Source organism: Rhinopithecus roxellana, chromosome 2 (assembly GCF_007565055.1).
Source record: "Rhinopithecus roxellana isolate Shanxi Qingling chromosome 2, ASM756505v1, whole genome shotgun sequence".
Classification (NCBI taxonomy): Eukaryota; Metazoa; Chordata; class Mammalia; order Primates; family Cercopithecidae; genus Rhinopithecus; species Rhinopithecus roxellana.
The window spans coordinates 60,062,749-60,079,365 of NC_044550.1; the positions used below are offsets into that span (position 1 = coordinate 60,062,749).

Genomic DNA, 16,617 nt, shown 5'->3' on the forward strand with positions numbered 1-16,617 from the left:
AGGGAGGGATTGCATTGGGGAGTTATACATGATATAAATGATGAATTGATGGGTGCTGACGAGTTGATGGGTGCAGCACACCAACATGGCATAAGTATACATATGTAACAAACCTGCACGTTATGCACATGTACCCTAGAACTTAAAGTATAATAAAAAATAAAAAATAAAAAAAAATAAAGATAGGAATAATGTAATGTATATCTTCATATTTTTGTATCGATGTGCCTCAAGTATCATTTTTGAAGCTAATTTTTTAAAAAGAATATTTCAAACATTCACAAATACATGAACATCAAAGTACCACTTCTTAGGTTGATTAATTTTCAGTATTTCTTCAAATTTTTCCAAGAAATGGAAAAGGAGTGGATCTGTATACAGCTCCAAATCTCATTCCCCTCCTCTTTAGAAAGTCACTTTTATAACTAAAGTTGAGGTTTATCTTTCCAGTCCATACATCCATAAATAACATATACCATGGCTTTGCTTGCTTTTAAATACTGGTATTATAGCAGGATTATAGCCGTGTGTGTGTGTATCTTCCCTCTTCACCATCATTGTCTTTCACAGGCACACTATGTTGTCTTCTCCACCCCAAAATAAAACAGGAAAAAAAGATATAAAGATCTTATTGACCTAACTGACCTCATAGCCAGAGGAAGATTCTTGAATGCAAGACTGCAAAGCCAGTTTTTCTTCCTCCCAAGGACCAGATTAAAATAAGCTAAGACAATAAAAAGAGAAATTTGAGAAGTAACAAAAGGGAAGACAAAAAAAGACGGGGAGGATGGGGAGAGAGTCTCTGGAGGGGACAGCAGCAACAGAGGTAAGGGCTGTCTCCAAATGTGGATCTGCTGCAGGCTCACTACGTCTGTATAATCCACCATTCAAGTGTCCTGAAAACTTGGGAAGACATTTATAGGTAAATAAATGTGGATGGTTTATATGGGCATAGAAACACGAGAGAAGAATTTGGCTGCCTGACCACGGAGGTATTGAGAAGAACTGCATATGTAACTTTACCAATGAAAGGCAATAACAAATTCAAAGCTGCTGTTTGCGTCAAATTCTTTTTATCTTCTGTAAAATTTTTGCCTTCCTTGCTTAACTTTGGATTTAATATTTATCCACACTGCCATGTATGAAACTCTATTGTATTTATTTTCATTGCTGTAGAGTATTCTGTGAATATACCATATTACACAAACAACTGAAACAATGCTTCAATGAACATTCTGTTACAATCTCACTCTGCACATATAAAGTTCCTCTAGAGTAACAGAACTAGAACTGCAAGGGTATAGCATAAGCACATCTCCAATCTTATCAGATATTGCTTCATTGTTCTTCAAAGCCGTCATATCAAGGAGTCTGGGCATGCTTTAAAAATCTTTTTAATTATTCAGGCTTCTTTTCTTTGAGTTGTCTGTTAATATTCTTTGTCCAGTTTTATTATTTACTTGTCTTTTTCTTATTGGTTTGCAGGAGTTCTTAATAAATTCTGAATACTAATTTTGTATTGGTTACTGGGCTGTAATTATCTTTTCCCAATTTGTGACTTGACTAATCAAATTGTAAACAATGGCATATTTTGTAGTGTTTTCAATTTTCATGTAGTTTTATGTATCTACTTCTTTGTGAACTTCTGCTTTTCTTCTTATTTAAACCATCTTCTCTATTCCCAATGCCATATGTATAAACACTCTCATATTTTCTTTTGTAAGAGTTAAAGATTTCAACATTTAATAAGACTCATCTTTGATATGCTGAGAGTAGAGATCTTTTTCCTTGTAGGTGACCACACACATCAGTGTCACGTATTGATAGTCCATCTTTTTCCCATTTATTTTCTACCCCCTCACATGTCAGGTTTCCATATGTGTAAAGTATCACTCCTACTCTTTCCAACTGGTCCATTTATTAATGAGTGAATCAATACAAAAGCGTCTTAATTATGAAATTTTATAAATTTCATAATTTATAAATTTATGGGTAGGGCCAGCTTCCCACTTGTTCTTTGGACATTGTCTTAGTTATTCCTTGTCTTTTGCTCTTCCACATGACTTTTAGAGTCAGCTTGTCAAATTCTATCAAAGCCTCATTGAAATTTTGATTGAAATCACACTGAATCAATAATTATATTTTTGTTAAGAACTGTCATCTTTAGGATATTGAGTCTTCCCAAGCAAGAACATGATACAGCTTTTCATTTCATTATTTTATGTCCTTCATTAATATTTTTTACTTTTCTGTATGAAAGTTTTGTACAAGTTATACTGGAATTTTTTCTATGCCCCTAATAGAGAGATCCTCTTTGTATTGTTTTGAAGTTTGTAGAGTTTGAGAGGCCCTCCGTAAGAAAAATAAATTTTCCACTTTCCCCTCTCCCTGGGGAGCCTATGCAAGTAAAATACCCCAAAACTAAGCTTCATTAGCGTCACAGTAGATATGCCCCTACACCCTTTCATTTTCTTTGTGAATTCACCATAGTGAATGAGATCTTTGGAAACTCGTAAGTTTTAAAAATACCAGTGAGTTTCATATGTTGACATTGTTCCCAGAAAATTGGCTATTTTATTAATTCCAAAGGGTTGCCCATAGCATCTCTTGGGTTTTCAAGGAAGATAATCAAATTATCTGTGGGTAAGGACAATGTTATCTCTTTTTTCCTATGTCCTATGTTGGTATCAAACATGACAAAGCACCAAATGTCTTTTAAAGTGATATAAAACACAATGCCAACTAAAGTAAATAACTTGAAAAAATCTGAGGCCTGCACGTTCCAACAGAAAGCATAATAGTAAGCCCACTTCAATAAACTTTCCCCATACACACACACACACATATATATATATACATGTGACATTTTCTAGGCATGATTTACTCTGACCTTACAAGTATTTAGTCTTCATAAAGATTCATGGATGCTTGGAACTCTTAATCATACTTAATACCAATTCTTATCCCCTAACACTTTCCTATCAACAAAAGTAAATTTGTGCTTCACATTATTGCAAACTATTCACTAAAGATGAATGGTTTCTATTAGGAATGTAAAAAGCCACTCTCTGATTTTTTATTAAACTCATAAATTATTTTTCAAAAACTGAAAGTAGCTCTTGACACTAGCAAATGTATTTTGTTTGTAACTTGGTATATTTTCAAAATTAACTACAGCATTCTAAGTAATCAAAATAGAACCTGTTTTCCCAGAAGCGGATAGTTGACAAATGAAAGCAGAAATCCTAAAAGTTCTTAATCCTGTATGAACAGTAATTTTTACCTGAAGATACTGAGTATATAACTTCTGCATTATTTCCTTCATCAGGATCCTTTGCAAACACAGTTGTAACCAACATTTTTACTGGCTGACCTTCCAGAACCTGCCATTAAAACAAACAGCTTACAAATGAGTTAGCAAAAGTTTAAAAAGAAATATCAGTGGACCTTTAAATGAATGAATACATTATACATTTTAACATTTTAAACTATCTTAAATCCACATTTAATTCAAATGCATACCATGTAAAAGTTATATGGGTGTAAGTCCATGAAAAGAATCCTCCTTACAAATTAAATCTTTTATTCAATTATAACGAATTATCTGAGGCATCTGAACTAATTCTGACCAAAAGAAAAAGAAATTGAACTTACTAAACAATCTTAGATTTTTGGTGTATTTTAAGATTTCTAGCATATTCTTATTCATCATCTCTTAGGACATTTTTTGAAAGGTGGTTGCTATGGCTTAAAATATGCTTAAAATAAGTATGAACCTTTAATTCAGAAAACAAAACTCATACAGGACATATCAATTATCAGGAGCTGTCCTGGAATATTGAAATGCACATGTGAAGTTCAACTACATGTTTAGAGTCCAACTGCCCAGTTAAGCCACAGGACATTTTAATAATATGATTAAAAAGGGTAATGATAATATAATAATATTTTGCTTTGTTAGAATTTTTCTTTAAAGCTGAACCAGAAGATCGGTTTAAAGTTGTGACCTCCTCAATACTTTCATTGAGTTGTTCAATATGTATACTTGAACACAATTTGAATGTCTAATTCAATTGTTCTAGAACAGTAGCTTCTAAACTTTTCATTATTATAACCCATCTACTAAAAAAATTATTAGTAGGTCCAAACATATTTATTAATTATGTGAATGAACGGATATTCTAATTTATTATGTATATTATAAAACATACAAAAAGAAATGAAAAAGATGAGATAATATAAATATAATTGTAAGTTTGTGCATGTGATCAAAAGGATCATCTTTTACTATCTCTGGATGTCCACCTACCCACTTTAGAGCTACACGTTGTTCCCCTACCCTTAAGTAACTATCTTAGAGACATGTATCAACTGCCCTTAAGAAGCTCTGCACAAAGAGATGCATGCAAACTACTGGAAAAACAAGCCACGTCTGAGCATTATCCTGAAGCACCATTCAGTTTGTATACAAAGGGCTGAATTACACTTATTAATATAAAGCAACTAGCGGTACAATGCCAAAGAGCACATAGATTCATTTACCTTTTCAAAAGTTTTTTTTAAAAAAATGTGCACAATATCTAGGTCTTCTAGAAAAAATATGCTCTGCCACACCAAGACTGATGTGATACATTCACATGTTTTACCACAAGATGGTGCTCAAAACAAATGACTTAAGATATTACAACTTCATCACAAGGTTACTTCACAAACCTTCACGTGTAACTCCTTTCCAGGCAGACACTGGGGGAAGAAGGGCCTGTTATCATTGATGTCAGTAACTGAGACGTAAACCGCCATGGTGGCATTTCGTGGTGGGGAGCCGCGGTCTGTCACTAGCACAGTCATCTGATGGTGTCCCCGGTGCTCACGATCCAGTGCCACCCAATTGATCAACTCTCCTGCGGAGCACAGAGCAGAACAAGACATAGGCACTGTGTACCAGGCGCACTGCGGCCAGAACAATTTCCAGAAGGAAAACCAAATACAAAGCTTTGAGCGAGCATGCGACTTCTAAGACCATCTACATAGTAGTTTGGCTCTATGGTACTGTTGAAAAAATTTTCTCAAGTTGCTCCTGAAAATGTCACTTTAAATTTGTTATTCTTTGTATTTCAAATTATCATCCATCAATCATTTAAACTAATAAAAAATGAATTCATAAAAATAATAAAACTCTGTGGGAACTTAGTAATGATTGAGAAGATTTAAAACTGCTGCTTATCCCTCCTTATGCTGCTATACAGGATGATGGAAAGCACGTTAGCTCTGACACAAGTTCTGGATTTGGGCCCCAGTTTCCCCACCTCAGACATGGAATGGCCCCTCTGAGCCTGGGAGTACTGTCAGGAAGAAATGTAATCACACATTTAAAAGTATTGTGCAAGCTATACATGATTACACAAATGGCAGCTGTTATCACTACTTTAACATAATGGCTACACATCTTTCTGAAAATCAAATCATATTCCTTAGGCAATGGTTTGTGTTTTATGTACACAGGTATTTGTTTTTTATCTCACAAAATAGACATGTAGCAATGGATACTGACTTCCTAAAAACTCTTAATGCTTTAGAAGCTTTATTTCAAATATTTCTGCCTAGAGCTACACTACCTTTGGTAACTTTCCTCATGTGTCAGTCATGCAGACCCAGGCATAACATTTAACTGCCTCTCCCTATTGCCAGGGACCGTGGGAAGACAAGCACTTGGTCCAATAGCCTGTCTCCTGTTAGAGAGCTCTGCCAAGCATTGGTTACCTCATCATTTATGAAAAAAAAATGTACCTGTGAGAATGTGAGCATGAAGCAGCTACCGACAAACATTTCTATGGCTAAAAACTTTTTTCATCTTAATACAAATAAAATAGCATTGCATAAAAAGAAAGTGGAAACAAGGAACAAAAATGACAATTCTCATTTAGGTAAGTTGCTGAATTCGTGAGCAGTGTTTATGATAACTGTTTACTATTAATATATAAACTACATTTATAGTGTTTACTCTGAGGTTTTAATATAGATCATATATACAATTGCATTTTTTAAATTCCAAACTGTAATTCTCCTCTGAAGACCTTAACTTCTGAATGGCAAACAGATTTTTATTCATAAAGCAAATCTGATGAATAAGCAGCAGCCTTGGAGGTCGGGGATGTAAAAGACTGCAGCTCCGGCTGCAGCGGGGGATGGGCGACACCAGGGTATGGTTCCACAGGGGTTCAACTCCTGGTCACTTGGAAGACTGTCCAGAGAACTGGATGAAAAGGGGGTGTGTCTCCTAGGCTCTGAAGGTCACCCTCCACTCTGCCTTGCACCCTGCTGTCCTTGGGAGGAGGAACAGTTTACAAGCACATATTCTTCCAAGCCCCTTCATACTCTTTAGCTCTTTCCCCCTCAAAGCATGGCACAGGGCATGTCAGGAATTGTCTCCTGTATTCATGGTAAGGAAACAGCTCTGAGCTTAAGCTACTTGCTTAAAGCCATGCAATGAAATGAGGAATGGACACCTGGTCTTCTTGTAGGGGAGGGAAGATCAAGGGGGAATCAACTGTAGTTTGCTTATTTTAAAGAAAAAAACAAGTGAAATAGAAGACCTTGAAAACTAGCCATATGGAAGTAAAGTGCAAGCAGGGTCAATCCTGTATACCTGTATGGTTTTGCCCTGTCAGAAGAAGTCCCAGCATAGGGAGTGAATGAGAGTGGAAAGGCAGCTTGCAACCTTCTTTGCAAGTCATGTGCCCTGTGAAAACCTCCATCTGCTGAGAAAGGTCACCTTCTCCTAATTCACAGAACAGAGGCTTGAGAACAAAGGCTTGAAGTTCATCAGAACTGAATGTAAAGTCTGTCCCACTAAAGGCACAGCACCATCTGCCCAGGTTATGACATAGATGGTGTCTGCTGGACCCGCACAAAGAGGTGGCTTCCTCTCATCTTCCCAGCTGCATGACTTTGGCTGTACTACTTGAGCTATCCGAGTCTCAGTTTCCTGGCTATGTATTTGCAGTATAAATATATTTCATTGTAAGGATTAAATAAACTCCCTGTAAACTTACACAACATAAATTTTAAAATATAGTGACTTTTAATCTTTAATTTCTTAATTCAGACTTCAAAAGTTTCACTGTGATTATTCCCCATTTTCCTCTGGTTCCCCTGTCAGAATGAGAATAAAGATATATATTCTGAGAGTGATTTTGAAATCTTAACCAATGAATTCGTTTCTAGCTTTACATTGATGATATTTATATTTCACAAAATACATCTTGACATTTTAAAAATGTCTACAAATGGAAAAGGATGGTTGCTGAAAAAATTAGCCTTTACACAAGGATATATTCAATCCAGTTCTGACTGTACCTCTAGTTCAGAAAAAGAACCATATATTGGCAGGATGTGGATGTGATGCAAGGAAAGTATTAATTATTATGGGTGAAACTCTGTTCAATTTTTACTCCATTTTTAAGATCTCACAATACAGTAATCGAATACCGTATTTATTAAAAACTGTATTTCAATTGCATGTATGCACTAATGCTACACCTAACGATTTGAGTTTTCTCAATCTTGATTTTATTTAATTTTTAATTTTTATTTTTACTTAAAGACCAGCGTAATAGTACTCAATCCTCATTTTAAAGGAATAGGTGGAAACTATGAAGTGCTACCTGTATTAGGATTCATCTTGAAGAATCTTCCATCAGACAAAAGGAAATATAATAGCTGTCCATTCCTTCCATAGTCCATGTCAATAGCTGTAATTTTGCCTATTACACCTTGGGGAACAGGGCTCTCTTCGACTTTCAGAAACAACACATCATGCAAGAAGGTGGGGGAATTGTCATTCTCATCCCGGACACGAACAGTGACTGTAGTGCTCACATTTTGCAACAATCCGTCCTCGGGGATCCAAGCAAACACTCTAAAATTATATGTTTGGGTGGATTCATAGTCAAGCTGTCGCTGCAAATAAATCCAGCCCGTGTAAGGGCGGATTCCAAACACAGCAGAGTCTATGCTAGGTTCCAGCGAGTACCTAAGCGGCGAGGCTGCACGCTGGGGGCCAAGTGGGTGCGCCTGTGTTTGCAGTATTTGTGTCGTCGGTGAGAGAGACTCACTGACTTCCACTTGATAGACCAAATGTTCGAAAGTCCAGGATGGGCTGTGTTCGCGTTTCTCGATAACGACTGTCAGCACCAGCAGGGCTGCCCGAGGAGGCACGCCTTGGTCCTCGGCCCTGAGAATCAGCGTGAGCTCCCGGTGCTCGCCCGCGCCCAGGCTGCCGTTGAGGAACAGCAGCCCCAGGACTCTGTCGATGGCAAAGACGCCCGGCTGCAGGCTGGAGATGGAGTATCGGAGGAGTCCGTTCCGCCCACTGTCTCTGTCTTCCGCACGTGCGAGGTACAAGGCTGTGCCAGGCGGCGTGGTCTGCGATATTCTAATCTCATCCGAGGTCCTGAGGAACGCTGGGTGGTTGTCATTGACATCCAGGACAGTTATGTTGACCTCTGTGCTGCTGCAGGCTGGGGCGCTGCCGAGCTGCGCCTGCACGGTGAGCACAACCACGGGCTGCGTCTCGTGATCCAGGGGCTTCCGGGTGCGAATAGTGCCCAGCCAAGGGTGAATGGAGAACTTTCCGCCGAGATCACCAGAAGAAATCCTGTAAAAGATGGGTTCTGAGGAGTCTGAAAAAGAGAGAGGGGGCAACCACTGTATGTCAAAAGGGTGGACCCGCTGGAAACTTAGAAATTGAAATATTAATACAGTCATCCACTGCCTAATGACACTCCAATGATGGACCACATATATTATGATGGTTCTGTAAGATTCTGACACCGTATTTTATTGTACCTTTTCTATGTTCACATACATAAATCCTTACCTTTGGGGTACAACTGCCTACAGTATTAAGTGCAGTAATATGCTGTGCAGGTTCGTAACCTAGGAGCAATGGATTATAACATTTAGCCTAGGTGTCTGGTAGGCCACACCATCTAGGTTTGTGTGAGTACACTCTGTGACGTCTGCATGCTGACAAAATTTTCTAATGAGGCATTTCTCAAAACATTTCCCATCGTTAAGGACGCGTGATTGTATATTTTCCATCTACAGAGACTACTGTGCAATGTCTTACTTCCTCTGCTCTCCAAAGCCTGCTGAAAAGCGGACACGTGGTTTTGAGAATTTTTTGGGGTACGAAAAGAATGTCCAAAGGGTAAAGAGCAAGGCATAGGTTTCATATCTTCCTTTATCCTTCTTACATTAGTTAAAAGGGAAAGATATTCAGAAAATAATTCGGATACCTTTTTTATATATTTGAGGAAGTCAAGTTAAACTTATGTCGATGTTTCTCTGTTATATCTACCTATGAAGGGAAAATACTCTCCATAGAGATTGTATAGTATTTCAACTTAGGTATGTTTTATGTTTACATTTGCTACCAGTTTGAATGATTTAAAAAATCTTGTGGCACAAGTATACATATGTAACAAACCTGCACGTTATGCACATGTACCCTAGAACTTAAAGTATAATAATTAAAAAAAAAAATTTACGGATATTCCCAAGAAACAAACAAACAAACAAAAATCTTGCTAGTCCAAATAGTACTTGAGCAAATAGCCGTGTGTGACTTTTTCACACTTGTAGAGGAACCTCTGAAGGATAAATTCCTAGAAATGAATTACCTCTCCAAAGAGCTTGTCCTCCTCCTGGTCCCCTCCTGTTCCTTCCTAAGTTGAAATACTATACAACTGTCTTTTAGGGAGACAGAATGACGTCGTTATCTGGAAAGTTGCTCAGTATATACTAAGTGGGGAAAGAAGCTCTACAACAACAAATACAGAAAGATGCATTTTTGTCAAAAACTTGTAAATTGTGTGTGAGTGTGTATGTGTGTGTGTTTTGGTGAGTGGGTTATAGGAGACATATACTTTGTATATTATAATCTGTATTGTTTTAAACATTATTTTACAAATGCCTATTATTTTTGTGATCAGAAAAAAAAATTGTGCGATGGACAGAAACAATGTTGGAGGAACAAAGAGCAAGCCACAGGCTGTGTTATCTCCCTTGTTTTGACTTGCATGGAAAGAAGAAAAAGATTATTCAAGATTGTACTGCCTAGGAAAAAACAAGAAATGTTCCAATAATGGACTTCCATGCAGCATAAGAAATAAGTACTTACTCAGGGGCTCTCTTGCTTTCACTGTTCCAATGGGACTATCTTCAGGCACATCTTCATAAACTAAGAAAGTGTACTTAGGCCTTTCAAATTCAGCAGGTGCCAGAGTTGTCTGGAAAATGTGTATGGTGACTTCGGCATTAATGACAGCTGTGAGCCCACCACGGTCTTGAGCAGAAACCATCAACGAAAGTGAGGTAGATTCCAAATGACTAAGAGGTGATGTTAAGTAAATAATTCCTGGGTAGGGAAAATAAAACATTGGTAAACAGATAACATGCAATAAACACTGATGAGCAATAGGAACACCTGGTCTGTTAAGCGTATTGTGATGTTTTATTCATACGTTAACTTAACTGGGCCACAGGATGTCCAGACATTTGATCAAACATTATCTTGAGTGTGTGTGAGGGTGTTTTTGGATGAGATTAACATTTAAATCTGTAGACTGAATAAAGCAGATCATCCTCCCTAACGTGGGTGGACCTCACCCAATCCATTGAAGGCCTGAATAGAACAAAAAAGCTGACGAAGAGAGAATGACTCCTGCTCTCAAGCTGGGGCACTGGTTCTTCTCCAGCCTTCAGACTCAGAAGCATTGGCTCTTCCTAGGTCTCAATGCTGCTGGTCTTCAGCCTCCAACTATACCATTGGCTCTCCTGGTTTTCAGGTCTTTGGACCGAGACTGAAGCGACCCTGACAGCTCTCCTGGATCAGGTTGGTGGATCTGCTCACCCTGCAGATCTTGGGACTTGCCAGCCTTCATAATCACATGAGCCAACTCCTTGTGATCAATCTCCTCATACACACACACACACACACACACACATACACATACATCCTGTTGGTTCTGTTCTCTGGAGGTGAACTGATACATGTATTTGCCAACCAAAAAACTTGACCATATTTGCAAAACAATGCCCAAATTATGTTAGGTAAGCAATATTTTCCTAGAGCTAAAACATTAGACATTTTAGAAGTATATAAAGGCACTAGAAAAACATAAATTGTGTTGTCTTTCTTAGGCCTTACCATATCACCAGCCCAAGATGACAGAAGAACAGATTATATCCCATAGTTCAGTGTATTCCAATGCAGGCTAGCACGGGGTTGCAGGGTGATTACAACCTGATCAAGTGTCAGAATCCCAAGTCTACAGGATGAAACTAAAATTTTATCTTCTGAGATGTTTGACGTTTACCCTGAACTAGACTGTGTAGGGTAGCTCTCTTTTTTGACTGACTCTACTCCATCTTTGTTGATGAGAAGAAATAATACAATAGCTGTGTACAACAAAACTTCAGCAAATGTAAAGACAATGGGGACAAGAGTGGTAACTTAGGCTTATGTATGTAGAGTATGTGAGAGAAGGTATTTATGGCTAAGTTGGGAAGAGATTTGGTAATACTGACAAATTGAATTATTTAATATTATTAATACTACCACTTAGTGTACTAGTTTAAAAACCTGAAAACAGATCTAATGCAATCAACTTACAAAATGAATCTGTTAGTTTTATTTAATGAGAAAAATGTATGCAAACTTATTAAAAGAATTTGCAAACAAATGGCTGGCCTTTATGGAATTCATCATGTACAACTGGCCATAACAATTAGTGAAATTAATGAATACTGCAGTCTTTGCCAGTTTAGGAGAAGTTGACAAAAACATCAGGGATATCAGTTTCTAGGCATTAAAAGGTGACATCCATTTGATTTCTTCCTTTTTTGTATAAAAATCTGCCCTCTTGCAATTTCAATTTCTTGTTTCTATTTCTATTAGGAATTTAATAAAATATTCTTATTTACTGAAATCAAATATCTTGCTTGGCCTGCTCTAAACATCCTCATTTTCCTTTTTTCCCTGCTTTAATGAGGTATAGTTGACCAATAAAATTACATACGCTTAAGGTGTACAACTTTGACAATTTTGTGATATATATGTATATATACATACATATATAACCATTTTCTTTAATTATTCCTTACCTAATATGATTTTAAGTCATTTCTCTCACAGTTCTTTCTCCTAAACATGGTCCAAGATGATCATCTCAATTTTGACACCCAAAGTGAACAAACTTTGCTTCCAGATACAATTATACTGTTACAAAGCAGAGTATAAACACTGTTTATTAGAATACTATAAAATACTAATGTAACCAACTATTACTACACCAGCTTTTAGTAGCCATATTCACATTCGGTTTCAGACTGATTTGATGGTCCGTCAAAGCACTCAGTACTTATAACAAAAATTTCCAAGTCAGATCTTTCCCATCTGTTACTGGTACAGTTTTAAAAAAAAATATTGCTTTAGTATTAAAGTCTCGGATTGATTGAAAAATAAAACTTGAATATACGCAAATGTGTACAGAAGAAAAGGAAAAGTCTCTCTACTGCAACCATCCCCACTCGCCAGGTATATATTCTTCCACTGCTACTGCTAAATTCCAATTCCAGAGACATTTTAAAAGATTTTATGTTGACCCCTGATGATTATAACAATGAAAAACTTACTGTCTGCCTCAACACAACCTGGTCTTCCTGCATCCCGACTGACTCCTTCTGAACTATTTTTATATTTGTATTAGACTAGTTGTCTTGAAATTCAAATCTAGACACATCGATGACTCCCCAAGTTTTCAGGGTAAAGCTCAAATGCCTTATCTTAACATACCAAGCCATTCACAATGGCCCCCTCCCTCTCTGTAACCCCATCTCATAGCTCTCTGTGTCATAGCTCTCTGTACAGTAACTTTTCCTCTAGGCAAAGTGAACAATTTGTAATTTCCAGAAAAGACCTTGCTGTCTTCCACCTGGATTGCTGCATCCTCTTCCCAGAACAACTTCTTCATCTTCTTTGACGTAACAATTTCTAGTCGTATTTTATTTTATTTTTATTATTGAGATGAAGTCTCGCAGCGTCGCCCAGGTTAGAGTACAGTGGCATGATCTCGGCTCACTGTGACCTCTGCCTCCTGGGTTCAAGTGATTCTCCTGCCTCAGCCTCCTCAGTAGCTAGGATTACAGGCGCACACCACCATGCCCGGCTAATTTTTGTATTTTTAGTAGAGACAGGGTTTCACCATGTTGGCCAGCCTGGTCTCGAACTCCTGACCTCATGATTTGCCCGCCTTGGCTTCCCAAAGTGCTGGGATTATAGGTGTGAGCCACTGCGCTTGGCCTCTAGTCATATTTTAAAACACAGCTCAAGTTTCATCTGGTACAGCTGGCCTTCTTTTTCTCTCCACTTAGCTGTATCTACCACTATTCTATGACCCCACAGCAGCTTGGGTACATGTGCCTATTATGAACTTAACATGTCTTACTTAATTACCAGTTTTTAATATTTTATATCAGTCCCTCATTTACTCATTAGTTTACTCAATGATTTATAAATAAAATTAAAAGACATTCTGAAAATATATAAACAACAATTTACTAGACATAAGGAGAAGAGAGTTCTGTAAACAAAATGGAAAATAACTGAAAGTTAGATTAGCAGTGGATAAGGACAGGTAGTTTAGATAAGAAACAATAAAATGTTAATAAATACAGTACTGCTCAAAATCACTAATAATAATGAAAATGCAAAATTAAAACCACTACCTCATTTTTACCTCTCTGTTTTCCTAAAATATTTAAGTGATAATATCCAGAGTTAATAACAGGTTGTTATTTATGTACATTCTCCAAAAGGCATTTTGGTGATATTTATCAAAATTCTAATTGTTCACATTCAATAACGTGGAAATTTACCATATATTTGTGTAAGTACACAGAAATAAATCAAGAGGATGTCATTTGGCACACTGAAAACGACCTCAATATGCATCAAGAAAAGAATGGATGGTTCACTCTATTGTGGTATATCAATACATTAGAATACTATGTAACATCAAAATAAAGTAAATACAGGTTTTCATCTAGAAAGATTTTACATGCTACACTTTATGTGACAAACAAGTTGCAAAAGTGAGTCTATGTTATCAATCCATTGTGCTTAAAAAAATAATGGCAGTACTGCACGTATTAGCCAGGATTCTCCAGAGAAACAAACTAATGGGATCTCTCTCTGTGTAGATACAGATATCTATAGGTCTTATATCTCTCATATCTACATATAGAGATAGACAGATAGACATTAATAGATAGATATAAAGTGAGATTTATGTTAAGGAATTGGCTGAGATTATGAAGTCGGAGAGGTCCCATGTTCACCCATCTGCAAGCTGGAGACCTAGAAAAGCTGATGGTATAGTTTGAAAGCCTGAGAGTCAGCTAATCAGTGGTGTAGATTCTAGTCAGGGTCTGGTGGCCTTAGAGCCAGAAGCACTGAGGGCAAGAGACTGATGTCTCAGCTCAAGCTGTTAGGCAGAGAGCAAATTCACCATTCCTCCACCTTTTTGTTCTTTTTTCAGGCCCTCAATGAATTAGACTTACCCATTCTAGGGAGGGCCACCTGCTTTACACAGTTCACCAGTTCAAATGAAAACCCACTCACAGAGACACCCAGAAACAGTGTTTAATCAGCTATCTGGGCATCTCATGGACTATTCAAGTTAACACATAAAAGTCATAATCAAATACAAACTTTTTTTTGAGATGGAATCTCACTCTGTTGTCCAGGCTGGAGTGCAGTGGTGTGCTCTCGGCTCACTGCAACCTCTGCCTCCCGGATTCAAGCGATTCTCCTGCCTCAGCCTCCTGTGTAGCTAGGACTACAGGCACCCACCGCCACGCCTAGCTAATTTTTGTAGTTTTAGTAGAGAGGGGTTGCACCACATTGGCCAGGTTGGTCTCGAACTCCTGACCTTGTGATCTGCCCATCTCGGCTTCCCAAAGTGCTGGGATTACAGGTGTGAGCCACCACGCCCAGCCAAACATTTTTAAAATCATGGAATATCTGTATTTAATGTAAAAGAAAACTTCACGAAAACCTGCTGAGAACATTTGATTACAGAACACTATGTAAAGTATGATTACAAACACTAACACAAACACGATGTGTGTACACACAGAACTATGCATACTGAAAAATATGAAAGGATAGGAACTGTCAAGGGAAGTCATCTTTGTGTGTTGAGATTATGAGAAGCTCACTTTTTACTTCTTACATTCTTATAGTTTAAAAATTTGTAATAATATGTTAACTTTGTAAATGAAAAAATACATTTTAAAGGTATTCAGAAAAAGAAGATATATTTGGTTATTTATTTAACTTTTTTTAGAACTATGAAGGAAACTTGTAAACTATAGTGTAAACTAAGATTGGACATTAAAATGTGGGCCTCTAGAAATGATTGCAGAGCACATTTCCTTAAAAACAGGATTCTTGGGGGGCGGAGCAAGATGGCCGAATAGGAACAGCTCCAGTCTCCAACTCCCAGCGCGAGCGACACAGAAGACCGGTGATTTCTGCATTTTCAACTGAGGTACTGGGGTCATCTCACTGGGGAGTGCCGGACAATTGGTGCTGGTCAGCTGCTGCAGCCTGACCAGCGAGAGCTGAAGCAGGGCGAGGCATTGCCTCACCTGGGAAGCGCAAGGGGGAAGGGAATCCCTTTTCCTAGCCAGGGGAACTGAGACACACAACACCTGGAAAATCGGGTAATTCCCACCCCAATACTGCGCTTTAAGCAAATGGGCACACCAGGAGATTATACCCACACCTGGCCGGGAGGGTCCCACGGCCACAGAGCCTCCCTCATTGCTAGCACAGTAGTCTGCGATCTAACTGAAACGGCAGCAGAGAGGTTGGGGGAGGGGCGCCCGCCATTGCTGAGGCTTAAGTAGCTAAACAAAGCCGCTGGGAAACTCGAACTGGGTGGAGCTCACAGCAGCTCAAGGAAACCTGCCTGTCTCTGTAGACTCCACCTCTGGGGACAGGGCACAGCTAAACAACAAAAGGGGAAGCAGCAGAGGCCTGTGCAGACGCGAACGACTCTGTCTGACAGCTTTGAAGAGGGCAGTGGATCTCCCAACACGGAGGTTGAGATCTGAGAACGGACAGACTGCTGCTCAAGTGGGTCCCTGACCCCTGAGTAGCCTAACCGGGAGACATCCCCCACTAAGGACAGTCTGACACCCCACACCTCACAGGGTGGAGTACACCCCTGAGAGGAAGCTTCCAAAGTAAGAATCAGACAGGTACACTCGCTGTTCAGCAATATTCTACCTTCTGCAACCTCTTTTGCTGATACCCAGGCAAACAGGGTCTGGAGTGGACCTCAAGCAATCTCCAACAGACCTACAGCTGAGGGTCCTGACTATTAGAAGGAAAACTATCAAACAGGAAGAACACCTATACCAAAACCCCATCAGTACGTCACCATCATCAAAGACCAGAGGCAGATAAAACCACGAAGATGGGGAAGAAGCAGGGCAGAAAAGCTGGAAATTCAAGAATTAAGAGCGCATTTCCCCCGGCAAAGG

At 38.5% G+C, this 16,617-nt stretch overlaps 1 protein-coding gene across 1 annotated transcript in view; it reads right to left on the bottom strand.

Annotated features, from left to right (window-relative positions):
- The window catches only part of DCHS2 (dachsous cadherin-related 2), a 277,604-nt gene that overhangs the window by 99,952 nt on the left and 161,035 nt on the right, over positions 1–16,617 (bottom strand). The window contains exons 4-7 of the mRNA XM_030926304.1: positions 10,184–10,420; positions 7,665–8,681; positions 4,714–4,901; positions 3,284–3,383 (exon numbers count right to left, since the gene is read on the bottom strand). Coding sequence (XP_030782164.1) covers positions 3,284–3,383; positions 4,714–4,901; positions 7,665–8,681; positions 10,184–10,420 — 1,542 coding nt within the window. The remainder of the gene's footprint in view (positions 1–3,283; positions 3,384–4,713; positions 4,902–7,664; positions 8,682–10,183; positions 10,421–16,617) is intronic.